At 39.0% G+C, this 19,172-nt stretch overlaps 1 protein-coding gene across 2 annotated transcripts; it reads left to right on the top strand.

The window, feature by feature from the left end:
• Positions 1-777: 777 nt before the first annotated feature.
• fut10 (fucosyltransferase 10) lies at positions 778-10,452 on the top strand. 2 transcript variants are annotated; one of them, XM_058411305.1, is made up of 4 exons: positions 778-873; positions 2,895-3,171; positions 7,220-8,055; positions 8,980-10,452. In XM_058411305.1, the coding sequence occupies exons 1-4, from the start codon at positions 793-795 to the stop codon at positions 9,202-9,204; spliced, it is 1,419 nt and encodes a 472-aa protein (XP_058267288.1). In that variant the 5' UTR covers positions 778-792; the 3' UTR covers positions 9,205-10,452. The 2 variants fall into 2 exon arrangements, with proteins under 2 accessions (XP_058267288.1, XP_058267287.1); XM_058411304.1 differs by lacking the exon at positions 778-873 and adding an exon at positions 1,657-1,722 and having other exon boundaries at positions 8,980-10,451.
• Positions 10,453-19,172: the final 8,720 nt, after the last annotated feature.

Here is a 19,172-nt window from a genome sequence, read left to right on the forward strand (position 1 = left end):
CACAGACTCCCCAAAAGTCAGAATCATGTTGACATGAGACCGGAATCTCAAAGAAGTGTTTCTGACGGAGAATTTTAATTCTTAGACCAAAGGAAGACATCTGGTATTGATATAGTGTTCCTAATAAAGTGATCACTCAGTGTAGCTTCAAAATACTCAATAAATTTACTGTAGCACTTTAAAAGAATGGCGCTGTGAACTTAGCATTTGACACAATTCATATGAAAATAAGTGTCATGTGTTGTTATAATAAAAGAATAACGGTTATATTTCTAAAATTGTTAGTTGTTTTTGGGACGTTTTGAGAATGAGATAAAATTGAAGGTGATGGAATGTGGCATTAGTGATCTGTATAGCGCCATCTACAGGCGAGAGCTCGTAAAGACCTGGAGCTTTGAAGGCGGAGCCGAAAACCAGGATTAAAAACAGCGTCAGTTCCGTCATTTCTGTCACCAGACACTCTTCTGGATGAAATCAAGCCACAAAGTAATAACTACGAATGCGAACAATTCTACAAACAACTCATTATATTTATCATCTTTTCGAAGCAGTGTCACTGAGCATTGCTTCATTTGGAAAGACTGAGAAAGATGATTTGGAGATTAGTACCGGAAGTGAAGAGGCGGAGCTCCGGCTGTTTGGGCGGCACCAACAACTCACTGCAGTGTAATTTTTTAACAATGTAGTAAAGCTTACTGAAGTAGTTCCGGTCTGCTGTAACAGTCGGAAGTCATGCTGTAAGTAGTGGAAACATGCTGTTTTTGGTGTTCAGTGCATTTCTACGCGCAGGACATGGCGCGACTCACGGCCAAGAAACTTTTCGCGTTTTGTCTTTGCGCCTCAGCGAGTGTTTTCCTCATCATCACACTTCAGGTAACTTTAACACTCCGAAACTCAACACACCTGACCAGGACACTTCCTCTTCACCTGTCCGTGTAGAGCATGGAGATACAACACCGAGCATTAACAACTGACTGAGTCTCTCTCTCTCTCTCTCTGTTTCCTTAACTCTCTCTCTCTCTCTCTCTCTCTCTCTCTCTCTCCCTACCACACGTATCATACTGAAACACATAACCTACTGAAAGTATGGAAGATAAGCATTATACAAAATATGCATATAAAGCATCAGATTTCAGAAAAAGTAACTGATGCTTTCTCAAGATGTCGCCAAATGTTATAGGCTAATTTGCATATTCACCGAATTGTTCCATTTATTTGCATAACAAAATATGTTGCACGAAGTCGATTTCATCTGAAAGAACAGAACTGTGTAGAATACAGACACTTAAAACCAGACTTAAAGGTGCATCTGGTCAGATTCTATAAAAGAAGGTCGAGAAGACCTCTTTGGCCCCGCCCCCTTTTTTCCACACTCATGAACACTGGTTCAACTAGAGTTAGGAGCGGCACTGGGTTATGACGTCACCTTCAAGTGCACCATCAAACACTTATTTATCCTGTATTATGAGTAAAAAATAAAATCGGACAGTTAGAAATAGTATTTTATTTGAATAAACTATATTTTATTTTTATACATTGGGGAAATTGTTTAGAGTTTTGTTTTGAGTTTAAATTAAAAAATGTTGACATTTGTAAACAGATTTTCTACATAAGACTATCTGTTATTCTGATGTGTTCTTGTTTGCAGGCTTCAGTCCTGTGCTGAGCTTCCAGGATTAACTGACTAACTCTTGGATAAAAGCTTGTCTTTCCTTATTGCTGGTATTTCTTTTCTTTCCCTCTAACCACAAGTATCACCTTTCCACCTTTCTGCAACCACTCTGCTGCAAACAGTCCATCCGTCCATCCATCCATCCATCCATCCATCCATCCATCCATTAGTGGAGAGTTTTTCAAGCTAATCTCTCTCTGCCACATTTATAGGTTGGACCACAAACAATAATTTCAGCCCTTTTCCATATTTTGGGGGAAAAAAAACAATGACAACAAAAAAATTGGCTCGAAACTCACACATAATATGTGTGTATAAATTCATATAAAACTCATGAATTCAGTCTGTAACTTAATCTGTAAATCTGAGAGGAAACCCTTTTAAACGCGTCACTTTCTGAGAGCTGGGACTTTTGTGTTACCAACAGATTTTTGTGGGTCTGCATGGATGTCATAAAAAAACCCTGGAATTTTGTGGAATGAAAACTGTAGAACAGATTTGCTGTCATGTGTGTGGACCTTTGGACTGTAATCTTAATGCACTTAATATCAAATTCAGATTTGATATAGTTATTGTAATTGATGTAAACACAATCCTGTAATAAATGGGCAGGCCAGGACGTTTCCCAGTATGTTACATTATATCTTCTTAGTATGTGTCTGGATTGGATCAGTGCTGTCCTAGTTTCACCCGTAGCCCACGCCAGTGGTGTGATCTGTTCTGTTTAATGGGGCGTATGAGGGTAGTGTAGGAGAGGCGAGGCTGTTGCTGTCTCCATTTGCATTTACTTCTTTTCCTCTGCATGCTTTCATTTCTGAAGCAAGTTTCATTAGGATCCTTATACAAAGTCCTATATATGTGTTCAAAGGTTTGGCTCCCTCATTATTTCTGAGTGTGGAATACAGACAATATAATGCTTTTTATACATTTTATCCACAAAAAAGGATTCCAGTAAGTTAATAATAAAGTGTGGGTCTCCAAGAAGACAGACGAGGTTGAAGAAGAGAGGGAAAGGGTTGGTAGATATATGCTAGGGAAATGCAAACTTTTTAACTGATCATTAAAACCATTTAACCTTTTATTTTTGATCTTGTATTAAAGAATTAATAAGGTCGTGTCTGTGAAACATCATTCACTAATCAACTACAGTTCTTTATTGTCTTTTTGTTATTTTTTTTCTGAGAGTTTGCAGACTTTTGCACTCAGCTGTGTTTGTGTTTAGGTGGTGGAGGAGCTGGGCCAGTTCGAGCAGGCGGTGCACACACTCCCCCTAAAGGACAGAGAGGAGTTAACACAGATCCAGGCTTTTCCTGCGAGAGCTGCGACCACTGATGATGGAGTATCTCCAGGCTCCGAGGGCCGTTACCCCATTATTGTATGGTGGTCTCCACTGACCGGAGAGATGGGCCGGCTCGGGGAGTGTGGACATAACAGATGTTTTTTCACCGTTAACAAATCCTACCATTCTCATCCTTCTACACAGGCCTTCCTGTTTTATGGTAAGTGAGACTGGGATTGTCTGCATGTCTAAATCATCGCATGTGCCTGAAATCTGGCTCTTTAATTCCTTTCATATAAATCTGTATTAAAATTTAAATGGTCGACTAAAACCAGACCAGGAAATGTAATGTTATAAGGAATTTCAAATAAGTATGCAGAATAAGTAACTGATAAAATAGTTACACTATATAGACAAACCCACATGAGGTTCCCCCCAAATCCTGTAAGGGGTCTAAACATGTTCCAGCATGACAGTTCTCCAACTGGTCAGCAAATACGTGATACAGTGATTTTTCAATCCTGTAACTATAACTTGATGTGAAAAGCATAAGCAAAAGTGCGAACTGCCAAGAAGAGGATTCTGAAGCTTGTGACAGAAAAGTGTACAGTATGCATCAGACCCTATGTGGGCTGTGAGGATGAATATAAATGTAGTATTCTGTAAAAACATTTAGTGTTTGAAATAAGTGTGCATGCTGAAAAAAGTAAGCTTGCCAGCAAAATCCAGTATGTTTCTATTGCAGTGTCAGAACATGTCAGTAAGGTTGTGATAGACATTCACTTGTCTATTTTTATTCCATGAGCAAGAAATAACTCAAAAACTGACTGTATAAAACTACAAGCAACATGAATACAAAGTATTATACCAGTATAGCATTGTAGTATTTAATAATAATAATAATAATAATAATAATAATAATAATAATCAAAACATTGTTTAAGAAGAGTTAGAAGAAGGTAGAAATATTAATGTGTGTGAATATAAGAATATAAATATAAATCACTTGAATGATGTGTGGTTTGCTCTTTATTTCTTAAAAAAAAAAATTATTAAAAAGCTTTCAGTAGGAACATTACTCTTGTACTCTTGGTAAGATGCAAGCATCACCTCACCACTGTGGGTTTGTGTAAAGATTACTGACAAAATTCATGCTGAAACTGTCAGCTTGCAAAAAATGTCTTTAAAGTTCAGACTGTGTCAGTAATAAAGATGAATAATTCCATACTGAAACCAGTGTTTTATTAGCAGTATGGCTGTAGCTTGTGATGTGAAGAAACTGGCAGGTCAAAATAAACAGGAATTTCAGACAGAATTAAAAGTTATAAAGTTATTAAACTGTGTATTAATAGTCGTTTTTCTGTTTAAAATGCTGATTCATGTGAAAACAAGAATATATTTGAGAGATTTGAATACTCTTCCCTAAACTCACTGTGTGGCTCAGAGTTCTCTCTGGTGGTTTGTGTGGAACATTTTTGGCCCGAGGGGGAGAGCTAATCCTGGCTTGGCTGACCCTGCAGCTTTCACTACCGCAGCATCGGCCTTGATCTGAGCACTGAGACTCCACGACTCCAAGAATCACACCTCTCAGAGCAGAGACTGATGTTAAACCAGCTCAGTCAAACTCACTTTCCTGACATTGCAGTCTGTCAGAACTGTGGTAATGTAGATTGATTAATCTCTGAGTAGAAGCAGGTAACAGTAATAGATCACTGAAAAGCTAAAATATTTAAACAGGTGTCATGTCCTTGACATCAGGCATAACATTATGACCACATGCCTAATATTGTGTTGGTCCCCCTTTTGCTGCCAAAACAGCCCTGACCCGTCGAGGCATGGACTCCACTAGATCCCTGAAGGTGTGCTGTGGGATCTGACACCAAGATGTTAGCAGCAGATCCTTTAAGTCCTCTAAGTTCATGGGCCCCTCCATGGGCCCCACCTCGCAACTTACAGGACTAAAGGATACTTAAAGGACTTATAGGTCTTAAAGGATACTTTTGATAGATACTGACCACTGCAGACCGGGAACACCCCACAAGAGCTGCAGTTTTGGAGATGCTCTGATCCAGTGGTCTAGCCATCACAATTTGGCCCTTCATCAAACTCAAAGCTCAAATCCTTACACTTGTCCATTTTTCCTGCTTCTAACAACAACTTTGAGGACAAAATGTTGACTTGCTGCCTAATATATCCCACCCACTAACAGGTGCCATGATACTGAACAAATCCAAGAAAACGTCCCCTAAACTCGCTATTCCTTCGCTTGCTATGAGCAAGTGACGTTTGTCAACACAAAATATCACTTCAACGTTTTAAACGAGTTTATAGCAGCATTTACTTTTGACCAACCGACTTAGACCGACTATAACACCAACCTTACGCCTCACCGTTTTGATAAGTACCTCAGTAAATCCAGACTAGTTCAGAGTTCAGTCTTTACATTACCAAGTTCATCTGAATGCAAAATTAACATTTCGTTGAAACCTAGTCAAGTCTATTGAACAAGGAACAGTGCTAATGAAGAGAGAATGTAGAAGTTAATTACAGCACTGGTCAGCATTTGAAGAAGTTTCACGTTTTTGAAACTGTACCATACACATCCATGCTATTCACCAATTCTGTGTCATGCATTTTGAACTTTCAAAGACACTAGTTCAAGTGACCGTTCTGTAAAAATACTAATGACTACTTTTGAATACTAGTGATAAAAACCTCCTAATTATTTGTTAGTAAATCATTGAGGATTAGAAATGCTTTGAGGGCTGTGTGATTTTCTTTCTCCATTTGCAGGTTTGCTAACTAATGCAGAAGAAATTCAGACGCACAACCAAGTAAGCAAACGCAAGTAGACTCCCGGTGGTATCGGTGCACATTTAAAAAAATCGATAGGTCTTTATATGCATCACTGATGCCATGCATAATTCACTCTGTTTGTAGTTTTCTCTACATTCTGAACGGTTTATCCTGTTCACAGTCTAGCCTTTCTCCTAAATGTGTGTTGACCTTGAAGTTCGCTGTACATCACTCAAGTGATTCTGATCTCCAGGGGGAGTTCAGGCTCAATTAACATGATAAGTAGCACTTGTCGGTCCTCTGTGGATAGCTGCCGCAAGCCAACTAGCTGAAATCTGTGCCCTCTGTTCAAGTCCAAAAATAGTCCAGTGGCACTAATGCACCTTTTCTCATTTAAATGCCTTGTCCTCTGAATGACCCCCACATGGAAAAGCTTGTATTCCAATACAAATCTGTTCTAGAAAGCGTAATAGTTTATGGTCACAAGAGGAGACCAATCTGGCACAAACTGTACTGAATGCTACTGATAAAGCAATGGGACCAAAACTCTGATCCAGTGAGACATGACAGTCTAGCTCCAGAACCTTCTGCATTGGGAGACTGGAGTGTTTTATTCCTTTTATACCACAGCAGTGCCAATGATTACAAATATAACAGTATGTCCAGGTACAGGGCATCCCAAAAGTCTCCACACAGAGTGGAAATGAAAACATTTTAGCGAAATGTCTTCCAAGAATGTTCATAATTTATGCATATATTTTATAATAAAAGAAAAAAAATATAAAAATTATGCTCATGGCTGGATGACAGGAGATATTGCAAGGTTGTGATGGTCTTTATCAGGAAACATGGAAACACATCACACTGATGCTGCTGCCAAACTAGGGGCCAGAGTGAGGAGAGACGACTCTGTGTGTGTTTACAAAGAAATGCCAATCATGTAGAGAAAGCTTTATAAATAAAGTTGCATTTTGCTAAAACTGACTCATTTCCTCCATGTCTTGAGGCTTTTGGGACACGCTGTAGTTACATTTAATGTTTAACAAAACAAGTGAGTTTCTGTTATAACTTATTTTATTACAGCTTTAACCAAAATACAAAAACACTGGAGACTCCTTCCAAAATCTGTTACATTAACAATTTACTGCAAACTTCATCATATCAACAATTAAACACTTTATAAAATCTGTTTATGTGTGGGATATGTTAAACATACTACTTTTTCTACTTTAGGAACAACAATAACTGTATTAATCATAGTTGTAGTGTTTTTGCAATTTTTGTCAACACATTCTGACCAATCAGAATCAAGAATTTAAAAGATATGTCATACAGGTGGATACAAAAATCTCTTGTACATTTCCAGTGCATTAAACCTTAATGATTATATTATTGTGATACAGCAATGACTTATCTAGTCTTTTCTCTTTAGCTATCTACGTTTACAGCATTTTAGCACTTTTTCTTTCAAGGTACTGACTTCAGTGTAGAAAGTCTCCCTTTACCAAGGAAACATCAGCACCACTGGGCTCTTTTCCATGAGGAGTCGCCTAAGAACAACTACAAGCTCTTCCACAAGCCTGTCATCACCCTGTTCAACCACACAGCCACCTTTAGCCATCACTCCCACCTCCCCCTCACCACACAACACCTGGAGAGCCTCCACGCCCTCACCTCCCACACCTTCTTGCTCCCTCTGGCCCAGAAGAACCAGCTGAGACACACTCTGGCTCCTGTGGTGTACGTCCAGTCGGACTGCGACCCACCGTCAGACCGGGATGTCTACGTGCGGGAGCTCATGAAGCACATCCCGGTCGACTCCTACGGCCAGTGCCTGCACAACAAGGATCTCCCCGTCCACTTGAGAGACTCCTTTGCCATGGATGAGGAGAGCTTCTATCACATCCTAGCCCAGTATAAGTTTATTCTAGCGTATGAAAACGCCATCTGTGATGACTACATCACGGAGAAACTCTGGCGGCCCCTCAAGCTCGGTGTGGTCCCTGTGTACTATGGGGCCCCCAATGTTTACATGTGGCTTCCAAGTAACAGAAGTGCAATAGTGGTGGACCCGAAGCAGTCTCCAGAGGAACTGGCCCAGTATATAGCGAGTCTGGACAAAAACGACCAGGAGTATTTAACATACCTGGACTGGAAGCTAAAACAGGAGATCTCAAATCAAAGACTTTTCAAAGAAGTGATGGAGCGTCAGTGGGGTGTCCAGGACATCGCTCAGGATAACTTTATTGATGTCTTTGAGTGCATGGTGTGCAACAGGGTGTGGGAGAACAACAACAGACAAAGGGAGGTAAGCACTTCTACAGGTGTTAAAGTAGCCTTGACCATAACAACCTTGTGAAATCTGCACCATTTTTCCATTTACATCACTTACAAGTCTTGCGTATGAGCTCAGTTTGTTATGTCTAAACGTTGTGTTGTGATACTAAAAAAAACTAAATGTGGGTTAACAAGCTTGACAATAATTAAGTCATACACCAATCGAGCATAACATTATGACCACCTGCCTAATATTGTGTTGGTCCCCCTTTCATGCACTGTGTATTCTGACACCTTTCTATCAGAACCAGCATTAGCTTCTGAGGTTTAACTAGTTGTGACCTGCAGCTAGTAGGAGATGAGGCACTGTGGGATAATAGGTAACAGAAAATGAAGAGACAGAACTAAATTGGATTTAGTCCTAAAATATTTTATGATGATGTTACTGCGTGTGAGGACGGGCTATAAAGATAATATCTATGGAGATGTGCTCAATCGTTATCACAACACTGCCGTGAAATACCGATCTAGCAGAACGCTGCAGTGGGCAACTTTACTCTGGTCATTTCATGGTATCAGCAGATATTTTGTGATGAATGGTGCTCCTGGAAAAACTGTTCCTCTATTTGAATTCTGGCGAACGGCCAAACTGGTGAAAAACAGTGTTGTTTTTTAAGGTTTGTTTTCTTCCAGTAATGTCCATGGAAATGTTTTGATTTAATTCATAATTTGCATAGGCATAGCTCAGGAAGATCTGTACTTCAATATGTCACCATGTGTCTGAAATCTGTATAGTAGAGTTTTATTGAAAAGTGAACTGCTGCTTGTTAGAAATCTAAACAAAATAATATTTATAAACCTAAATGAATTGAAGAGGCAACAATAGTCATTTCTAAAATGTATTACTGTATTACTTGCATGTATACTGTTACCACCTGCATCCTGTCTGTAACAGGGTTTGGTCCCCAGAGTGTGGCAGGCTGAGGAACATCATCTCACATGTCCACCTCCAAAGATGTTTGATTTTGCTGTAGATCATTCTAACAGCTCTACTCTGCGCCACATCTGGAGAGCCAGTTATGAGCAGTCAGTGAGAGAAGCCCGAGCTCTGAGACGACTGACTCTGAGGAACAGGAACTTCACAGCTACACAGTTCTGGAGGGAGGTGTTCAGAGACTGAGTAAACACAGACTGAGACATGAAGTGTGATTAATGCTTAAAAAGGCATTAAATAATGCTTCAATAACTGAATATTATAGTGGTTGAGTGAGAGAGAGAGAGAGAGAGAGAGACAGATAGAGACAGAGAAAGAGAGATGGAGAGAGAGACAGACAGAGATAGAGAGAGGAAGAGGAAGAGAGAGAAAGTGCTCTATCTTACAGCAGTTAGACCTGTTTCTTCTTCTGATCTGACCAGCAGCATAAGCATCATTAATATGCAGGTAGGGTCACAGTCTGGTATTTTCTAATCCCTGTTCAGACAACATGTGAACCTATGATTTTAGTCTGATATAGTTGTTCATATTAAAATAGTATTTTATGCACATCTGTAATTTTTCATACTGAGATGCAAAAACGAGAGAATGCTTCAGTAGCTCTGTGACCGTCCTTGGATTTCAGCTCATGTCCCTTCTGTAACCATTTCTTTTTTTATTATTTAATTATTGTCATTGTTTTAATAATAAACAGTTGGCTTTAAATACACCATTTACCTGAACATGTTTCTGTACTAAACTGAGATACAGGATCTCCAACATCTCAAGGCGGTGTAATCTTGCTTAAACTAGCCTTGTACATACCTGCAGATTTTAGTATCAAACAATTACGCTGCTTTAGGAAATATGAGCAGTGCACAGAATAAATTTACAAATTTAGCATGGGCTGAAAGGCCACCTGAGGTGAAACCGATAGAAATCAATAGCATCAGTGTGCTGCAGAAAGCTCACGTCTCCACAAATAGAGCTTGCACAGCGTCTATAGTTAGTGCGCTATATTTGTGCCTTAAAAAGTTTTATCGGCTCTAGTAATTTTAGCCCTTAAGGGGGGGTATTAAGGCCTGTGGTACTCCATAAACTCTTGTACCTATGCATCTTATATATATATATATATATACACACACACACTTTGCATGTCAAAGGGACTACATTTAAATATAGTGCATGTTTTTGACCCCCCAGAAAGGCTGACCGAAATCAACTGCACTGACCTGAACATTGTGTTTATGATCCAGACTTAGGCCAGGAACTAAATCTCCAGCATGTTATAGATATAAAAAGAAATATTTTCATGTACTTGATGCCAAGAGCAGTATTACACTTTGCGATTGTTTGTTGAACAAAGTGCTGAATCTGAGATAAATATTATATCTGTAACCAAAAATGTAAGTGCCTTTCTGTATCGCTAATAAAAAAAAAAAAAAAAACACAGATTAAAACCTGTGCCAATCAAAGACAAATGTTCATATCTCTTTTTTTTTCCCAGTCATATCTCATTGTGTGTTTTGATTGGCATGGACTGGTGTTTCCTTTAAAAAAAAAAAAAAGATAAATCCTGTTAAATGAAGATCAGATGCTTTGCTATAACAGAGCTGTGGAAAATTTGTTGCTCATGCTGATGGCTATTTACTCGGTTAACTATTGTTCATACAACACACCTACAGTGCTGGAAATATCCCAGGAAATATGTGTGTATCGTGCTCCAGACATTATTTTCAGTTTTTTCCCCTCCTTTTTCTTTTAAGAAACTATTGCACAAATTCAGATTTTATTGTGTATTAGTGATGTGGCCACTAGATGGCGACACTGATTTTTTTATTTTATTTTTATTTTTTTTTCTGACATGCCCAGTTCCATAGTATAAACCAGTCAAGCATAACATTATGACCACCTGCCCATGTTGTGTTGGTCCCCCTTTTGCTGCCAAAACAGCCCTGACCCGTCCTGCACTGTGTATTCTGACCCCTTTCTATCAGAACCAGCATTAACTTCTTCACAATTTGAGCAACAGTATCTCGTCTGTTGGATCGGATCACACGGGCCAGCCTTCTCTCCCCACGTGCATCAATGAGCCTTGACCGCCCATGACCTTGTCACTGGTTCACCACTGTTCCTTCCTTGGACCACTTTTGATAGATACTGACCACTGCAGACCGGGAACACCCCACAAGAGCTGCAGTTCTGGAGATGCTCTGATCCAGTGGTCTAGCCATCACAATTTGGTCCTTCATCAAACTCGCTCAAATCCTTACACTTGTCCATTTTTCCTGCTTCTAACATCAACTTTGAGGACAAAATGTTGACTTGCTGCCTAATATATCCCACCCACTAACAGGTGCCATGATGAGGAGATCATCAGTCTTATTCACTTCACCTGTCACAATGTTATACCTGACCAGTCTAAATTCATCTCAGGTTGTTTGGTGTTCTCTTACTGCTGAAACACATGCTATAAATAGTAAGTGTGTGTAAGGTATGGTGCACTGCGATGAACCAGCTTCCCAGTCAGGATGAATTCCCTCCTCACTCCCAGTGTTCCTGTGACCTGGATAAGAATAAACTGACTACAGAAGATGTATTATTTTTCTAATTTATTTTTGTCTTTGAAATTGATTAAGTCAAGAAAATATTTTTTAATCTTGTCAGTACTATAGTTTTCTCAGGGTTTGTTAAATCCACCAGAGCGTGATCTGTGTTGGAGTTTGCGGCAGTAATTTACAGTTTCAACACCTTGCAGTTTTTTATGAATTCAGTTGAGGTAAGCAGGTTTCACCCAGCAGTCACCCACTGCAGCAGTGCTCAAGCTCCATTACACACACACACATACACACACACACACACTGCGGTGCGTCTGAGCCTCCATGATCTCTGAGGTATGGCTGATCATTACAGCCTGTTTTGTTTTTTTGTTGTTGTCAAAAAAGTTTAATAGAAAATAAATAAATAAAACAAACAAAAACCCCACATGCAGTGACACTGTGAGGTTATGGCAGTCGCTGTAAGCTTTGCATCATTTTGACTCATCATAAATGATGCTCTTAACAACAGAATTGTTTCACTTTGACACCAAGCTATCACCTCTAAGCAGTTTTACTGCATGATGACTGTAATAAAGCCGTTTGTTTGGTTTGACTGGAGACAGTTTATTCAGGTACATGTTTCACTTTCTCTTGAGACTAAAAGTGTTGGTTTTGGTTTTCATCATGGTATCACTGGAAAAACCACTGATGAATGAGTTCATTGTGTTTCTTGTATGTTACATTCCTTCTGTGATATGGAAAGTGTCACAATATCTAGTGACAGAGAAATACCACTGTCAGAGTTATCATCCAAACAAATCTGGAACCTGGGCAGCAGTTTGCCTGTCCGGACTGAGTTTATTATTAATAATAGTTAAATATAAAGCAACTTTTACTTTATATGCAAGGTTAAACAATGTTTTATATGTTTTATGGTGAAGTGACACAACAGTAGCACACTCCAGATCTGGCTGCAGTGTGGTCAGCAGTCAAAGATATTTTCCCTATGAAATGAAGACTATAACTAATCTCCCAATTCCCAGGAATTTGAGTATTCACTTTTTTGCATGACTTCATATACATACATTTAACTTGCAAACTAGCATGTCATACTTTATGTGAGCTTGTAGGTTTCCAGGCAACAAAAATCATCTGCACTGGAAGTGATGAATATATTTGTGTCCATATATACACCGATCACTGACCGGTGAAGTGAATAAGACTGAGTATCTCCTCATCATGGCACCTGTTAGTGGGTGGGATATATTAGGCAGCAAGTCAACATTTTGTCCTCAATGTTGATGTTAGAAGCAGGAAAAATGGACAAGTGTAAGGATTTGAGCTTTGAGTTTGATGAAGGACCAAATTGTGATGGCTAGACCACTGGATCAGAGCATCTCCAAAACTGCAGCTCTTGTGGGGTGTTCCTGGTCTGCAGTGGTCAGTACCTATCAAAAGTGGTCCAAGGAAGGAACAGTGGTGAACCAGTGACAGGGTCATGGGCGGTCAAGGCTCATTGATGCACGTGGGGAGAGAAGGCTGACCCGTGTGATCCGATCCAACAGACGAGCTACTGTTGCTCAGATTGCTGAAGAAGTTAATGCTGGTTCTGATAGAAAGGTGTCAGAATACACAGTGCATCACAGTTTGTTGCATACAGGGCTGCACAGAACAGTCCGAGTGACCATGCTGACCCCTGTGCACCGCTAAAAGTAATAATAGGCATGTGAGCATCAGAACTGGACCACGGAGCAATGGAAAAAGAATGGTCTGATGAATCACGTTTTCTTGACGTCCTGTGGCTGGCCGGGTGCATGTGCATCACTTACCTGAGGAACACATGGCACCAGAATGCACTAAGGGAAGTGTGTGTGTGTGTGTGTGTGTGTGTATGTGGCACAGTTAATCATCTGGTCTGAATACTTGATTTGCACAGGTTTTACGCAGGGTGCCCTCCCTGACTCAACCCCCACCAAGAGTTAACTCCCCGCTGGTTGGGTTTCTTCCCTGTCTGGGAATCGAACCCAGTCTGCAGTGATTCAGTGTGGTTGTGATTTCCTCTCAGTGTGTGTGCATATTCAGAGAATTCCTCCGAAACTCACGAAAGACTGAAATCCTGACAGCCCATCCCCAAACACACAAAACCTACGCAATTACTGAGGGTTTCCCCCCTTTCAGAAAATTGTGTCTGACACATAACAATGTTATTATCAACAAAGTGAAGCGTGAATCATCACACAGTTTCAGGCTGATGTCAGAAATGATTATGACAGGTAAGTATCTGGTAAACAACTTGTAACGGATGTAATGTAGCCTACAGCACAAGCACTTAGGTAATGCATCTCAGTAATAAAACAATAAATCAATCTGTTTTCTCACTTGGTGTTTATAATGACAGGAGGTAGTGGTCCCGGGCAGAGAGAACATCAGTAATAGCTCAGAGTGCCAGTAACACCAACACAATGTGCGCTGAAACACTGAAAAAACTGCACGATTAAACCCCAGGGATGAGATAAGACATGTTTTACAGCTTAATGCTGTGGTATTGTTAGATTTGATCAGTTCTGGGAGATTATACTGTATCATAGCAGCTTTCAGCAGATCTACAGCAACGCGATGACTTTATAACAATCCACATGATCTTTAAAGTTACTATAATGAAAGAGACATGGAAAAAAATTCTTGAAGCAGGAAAAGAACCTAGCTAGCTTAAAAAAAAGAGAGAAATCCCTCCTTATTTAGTTATTGTATTTGTTTTTGTAATGTAATCAGTCAATCACGTGGCAGCAGCACAGTGTATTAAATCATGCCGATAGAGGTCAAGGGCTTCAGTTAATGTTCACTTCAAACATCAGAACGGGGAAAAACGTGACCTGAGTGTCTTTTGAAATGATTTCTGGTGCCATACAGTCTGGTCTGAGTATTTCAGAAACTGCTGATCTCCTAGGATTTTCACTGCACAGATCAGCGTGAAGAACAAAAAACAAACATCCGGGCTGTTCTGATGAGGTCAGAGGAGAAAGGTCAGATTGGTATGAATTATTTGGAAGGCTAAGATAACAAATAATCACTCTTTACAACCGTGACAAGCAGAAAAGCATCTCATGATGTAGAAGAGGACATCAGCTTCCAATCCTGCCAGCAAACATCATGAGGCTACAGTGGACACAGGCTCGCAAAACTGGACAGATGAAGATGATAAATGCCCAAATGGTTTTCAATGTTCAACATGTGAGTGTATTTACTTGAAAATGTATTTGAAAATCTGTTTGGAAGTTACACATAAGACCTGCTTTATGTGAGAGAGAGAGAGAGAGAGAGAGAGAGCATCTATTTTATCCACTAGGCAATTATAACAAGAGACTCTAGTGCCACCACTTTAGGCTAGTGAGGCTTATGAATTTTTCAGGACCCATACTGAAGTCATGAAGTGATTTGAATCATTTCCAAATAACATTTCTATTATTTTTTTTTCCAAATGTGGTGTCAATTTAGTTCTCAAGACTCAGTGTGATTTAAATGACAGAATTCAACATGAACAGTATAGATCAGTATATCAGTATATGTTACAGACTGTAATGCTGTTTAGATCACGTTACTCACTACAGTCTTTATCATCTTTTAGCGTAGAATCCTGAACGGAAACACGTGATCAGTAATTCATGTGCAGGATGTGCGAATATGAAATTATCACAATAAATATCTCCAATAAAATCTCCTAAATTATTATGTGCTCCTTGGAGCAATTTTAATTACAGCTCAGTTCTTTTGTTCATAATTAACCCCTTGTTAAGGCTTCGTTTGAGATGCTCCAAAGAGGGTGGAAGAGTAAAAGAGAGCAATGAAGTGTGAAATAGTGCAATTACCACAATTAGCAGCTGTAACTGGGAAATGTTTTATCGCTTTGCTTGTGATAAGGACAACAAGTGCATATAGGAAATATACACAAAAAACTGTTCTCTAGCTGAAAAGCAGTAATACATCATGATATGTTTTGAACAAATCCCCAGGACTAGATGACAAGATTTAGTGGGTAAAAAATTCTAAATTCCTTTAGACATCAAAACTAGTACTTCTAAAAAAAAATAGGCTTAGGCATTTTTCTGGTATTGAAGACAATTCAGTTGAGAGAACAATATAAATAAACCAGTTATAGTGGATTAATTTAAACATTTTCAATGACAACGACATTATGTCTATATAAAAGAGTCACTGAGGCTGTAATTGCTTTAGCATAAACCTTGTATGGTGTAAGAAGTAAAAATAAGTGAAACTAAACATATGCTTTTTGTCCAATCTTGTAGCAAACAAAGCCATTGAGATATACTGGTTATGTACATACACTATATTGCCAAACGTTTTGGGACGTCTGCCTTTACATGCACATGAATGTAATATGGAGTTGTCCCGCCCTTTGCAGCTATAACAGCTTCAACTCTTCTGGGAAGGCTTTCCACAAGGTTTAGGAGTGTGTTTATGGGAATTTTTGACCGTTCCTCTAGAAGCACATTTGTGAGGTCAGGCACTGATGTTGGACGAGAAGGTCTGGCTCACAGTCTCCACTCTAATTCATCACAAAGGTGTTCTATGGGGTTGAGGTCAGGACTCTGTGCAGGCCAGTCCAGTTCCTCCACACCAAACTCACTCATCCATGTCTTTATGGACCTTGCTTTGGTCACTGGTGTGCAGTCATGTTGGAACAGGAAGGGGTCATCCCCAAACTGTTCTCACAAAGAGCATGAAATTGTCCAAAATGTCTTGGTATGAAGCTGAAGCATTAAGAGTTCCTTTCACTGGAACTAAGGGGCCGAGCCCAACACCTGAAAAACAACACCTGAACTCAATGATCTGGAGGGGTGTCCCAAAACTTTTGGCAATATAGTGTATACTGTACTCACTGAACCACTTTAGTTTAATGTCAATGTACTAAAATTCACCTTTTGTTATATTAACAGTGTTAAATTGTGTCATTCTCAGTAAAATTTTGAGACTGAAATAAATGAATGCAGTTCTGATGATGATGAATATGCTGTAGGCCCAAAACTAATTAACAAACTAGCTTCAGTACATCACTTCTATACATTTACCCTTAATGAAAAGTATTGCATTACATTTATGAATACACATTACATAAAACATTAAGTAATTAATTTGAATACATTTCATCCATTTAATTCTTAATAATGAAAAGTTATCTTTTAACATTTGCCAACAGTGAATCTAAGAAATCATGCATTAAAAATTTCTTTATAATCAGGTTTAGACGAATAGTCACGAAATGTGCTCAACTAGCATCCATGCTAATAGTTTTAGGACATTAAGGATATTCTAATCATTATTAATGATTAATAATTTGTACAATAATCTATATCTTGGGAAACAGGATTAAAATTTATAAGTCGTATTAATCAAATGTCCTAATCTACATTATATCACAAATGACCTTGCTTCTTTCTACAGTATGATCGTCAGGAAATCTGAATGATGCCACATCCTGTGAAAGATGTAAATAAATATGTGGAATATGCCAAATGTTATAGAGGTGTCATGAATAAAATAAAAATAAAATTTGAATTTGAAGGTGAATGTGTTCAGGATTGAGTGAATGCTGTGGGACACAACTAGAATGAATATGTTTTTCATATAATAAACGAATCATAGAGGAATGTTTATGATCGACTAAAGGAGGTTTCAAGCCTGAGCCAGAGATTTTTTTAAAAAATTTTTATTTATTTATTTAAAGGCAATGAAAAAAGTAAAGGCTAACATAAAACACAGGAAAAAACAACATCCGTTTGGCCCTAAATAAGGGAGTAAAGTCAGTCCTGAACTATTCATAGAGAGACGTTAGTTTAAAAGCAGCGCAAAACTTTCTGACGCACAGTGACGTGTTTCACCATCGCCAGCCAATCAGAAGCAAGATAAAATATAAACAGGAAATATTACATCAGTGATCGAGACATAGAGCCACGATAATAATAGTTTATTTCCCTCACTTTAATGTTTATTTGAGGAGAGATGTGTCTCTCGAGTCATTTTTTACAAAATCCAAATAGATTGCGCTCTATAATAATAATAAATGATTCATATCCTGTGTTTATGATTTTGTTCTGTTTGGACTCTCGTGCAGCAGCGTTATCTCAGTCAGATGAAGAAAGATAGCAAAGCGACTAAAAGGTTTTCAGTACATTGTGATGCACCTAGCCAGTTAACTCTATTTTGCTCTTTATCATCATTTTGCTTTGATCACAGTCACATCCAGTAGCATGAAAATAAACACAGTGAAATAAACACAATGTTAACAAACACAATATGTTAACAGGTGTTAACACACATACCAGGACAAATCTCTCCTAGATCTCTGGTCTATCACTAGATGTACACACAGCTCTTACTGATGTATGAGGTCTTGATTAAAATGTTTAAATGAGCTATTCAGAACTTTGCAGGACAAAACACCTTCAGCTCTAGTCACAAACTGATCATAACTCCATACCGTGTGTCCACACGAGAGGAAGTAACGGAATTCCTGGTTACAAGGGTTTATTCAGGTGTTATTCAGCCCCCAGGTGGTGTGGGAGGGTGAACCAGTACCACAACTTGATCCTTAACACTAGCTAAAATCTAGCTGGCTCGGATAAGACCGTGGATTTTTCTGCACGCCATCCTATAAAATTGGTAATATTGTTTTTGGTCTGTTTCAAAAAAGACATTTACTGGAAAAGCATGTTAGTTATTATGTTTTTTGATCCAAATGCCTTACAGAACATGAATTTGAATAAGAATAAGTTTTTCGTCCACAAGATATCCTTAATGTCTCCGAACACATTTATTGCTAAATATAAGTTTATTTTCAAAATATCTTCTACATGATTACTCTTTCTTTGTAATCACAAAGCTTTGGGACACCCTACAGTTTTAAGTTAATAGTGAATAAAGTAGCCTTTGGTTCATATAGAACGTATTCAAAGACTATAATAAATGTTGATGAAACTAATGCTGCCAGTTCGGCTTATCGGACCATAACGTGTTTAGAAATCAAGAGCTGATCTTTTCAAATGAAGCCAAAGATAACATTAACAACAAAAAGGCGATTGGGCAACTAGTGACACATATGACTCAGAATAAGTTTGAGTTTCCATGTGCTGGAGATCGGATTACAATGATTCCACAATTCATAATAGTCAAAAATCAGGCAAGGGGTGAAAACATGATCAATCTACAAACAGTAAATTCACGAGAGTTGGTGAGACAGTAACGGCATAAAAACGTCTTTTACATAGTGTCAGTGTCTGCGAACCCTCAGACTTTCCAGTGGTGACTTATTTGTGCACCACCTTATTCAAACAAATGACACCATATGGTCAAATGTAGTGTGCTACTCCCTCTGCATGTTTAAGGCTTCAAGAGGCCATGCTTGATGTCAGATCATATATCTTCTGGTGCTACCCAGGCTTCCGGTGGAGTTTCCCCTGCAACACTACAACAGCTGGAGCAATAAGAGTGATGAGCAGTTTCATTGGGCTCCTGAGGACTGCTGGCTCACTCCAATTAAGAGGTCAGGACACCAGCAAAGCCTTGGCCACCATCCGAGTGTCCGAGCTTGGTAGTTTTAATAGAGGAGTATTCAGATGG

The sequence above is a fragment of the Hemibagrus wyckioides genome, linkage group LG16, assembly GCF_019097595.1.
Source record: "Hemibagrus wyckioides isolate EC202008001 linkage group LG16, SWU_Hwy_1.0, whole genome shotgun sequence".
Taxonomy (NCBI): Eukaryota; Metazoa; Chordata; class Actinopteri; order Siluriformes; family Bagridae; genus Hemibagrus; species Hemibagrus wyckioides.

Bases quoted from the DNA above. Each gene is read 5' to 3' on its own strand.
- fut10 (XM_058411305.1), top strand. From the start codon at position 793: ATGGCGCGACTCACGGCCAAGAAACTTTTCGCGTTTTGTCTTTGCGCC. The intron at 874-2,894 runs GTAACTTTAACA...GTTTGTGTTTAG, and splicing joins TCCTCATCATCACACTTCAG to GTGGTGGAGGAGCTGGGCCA. The intron at 3,172-7,219 runs GTAAGTGAGACT...TTTTCTTTCAAG, and splicing joins ACAGGCCTTCCTGTTTTATG to GTACTGACTTCAGTGTAGAA.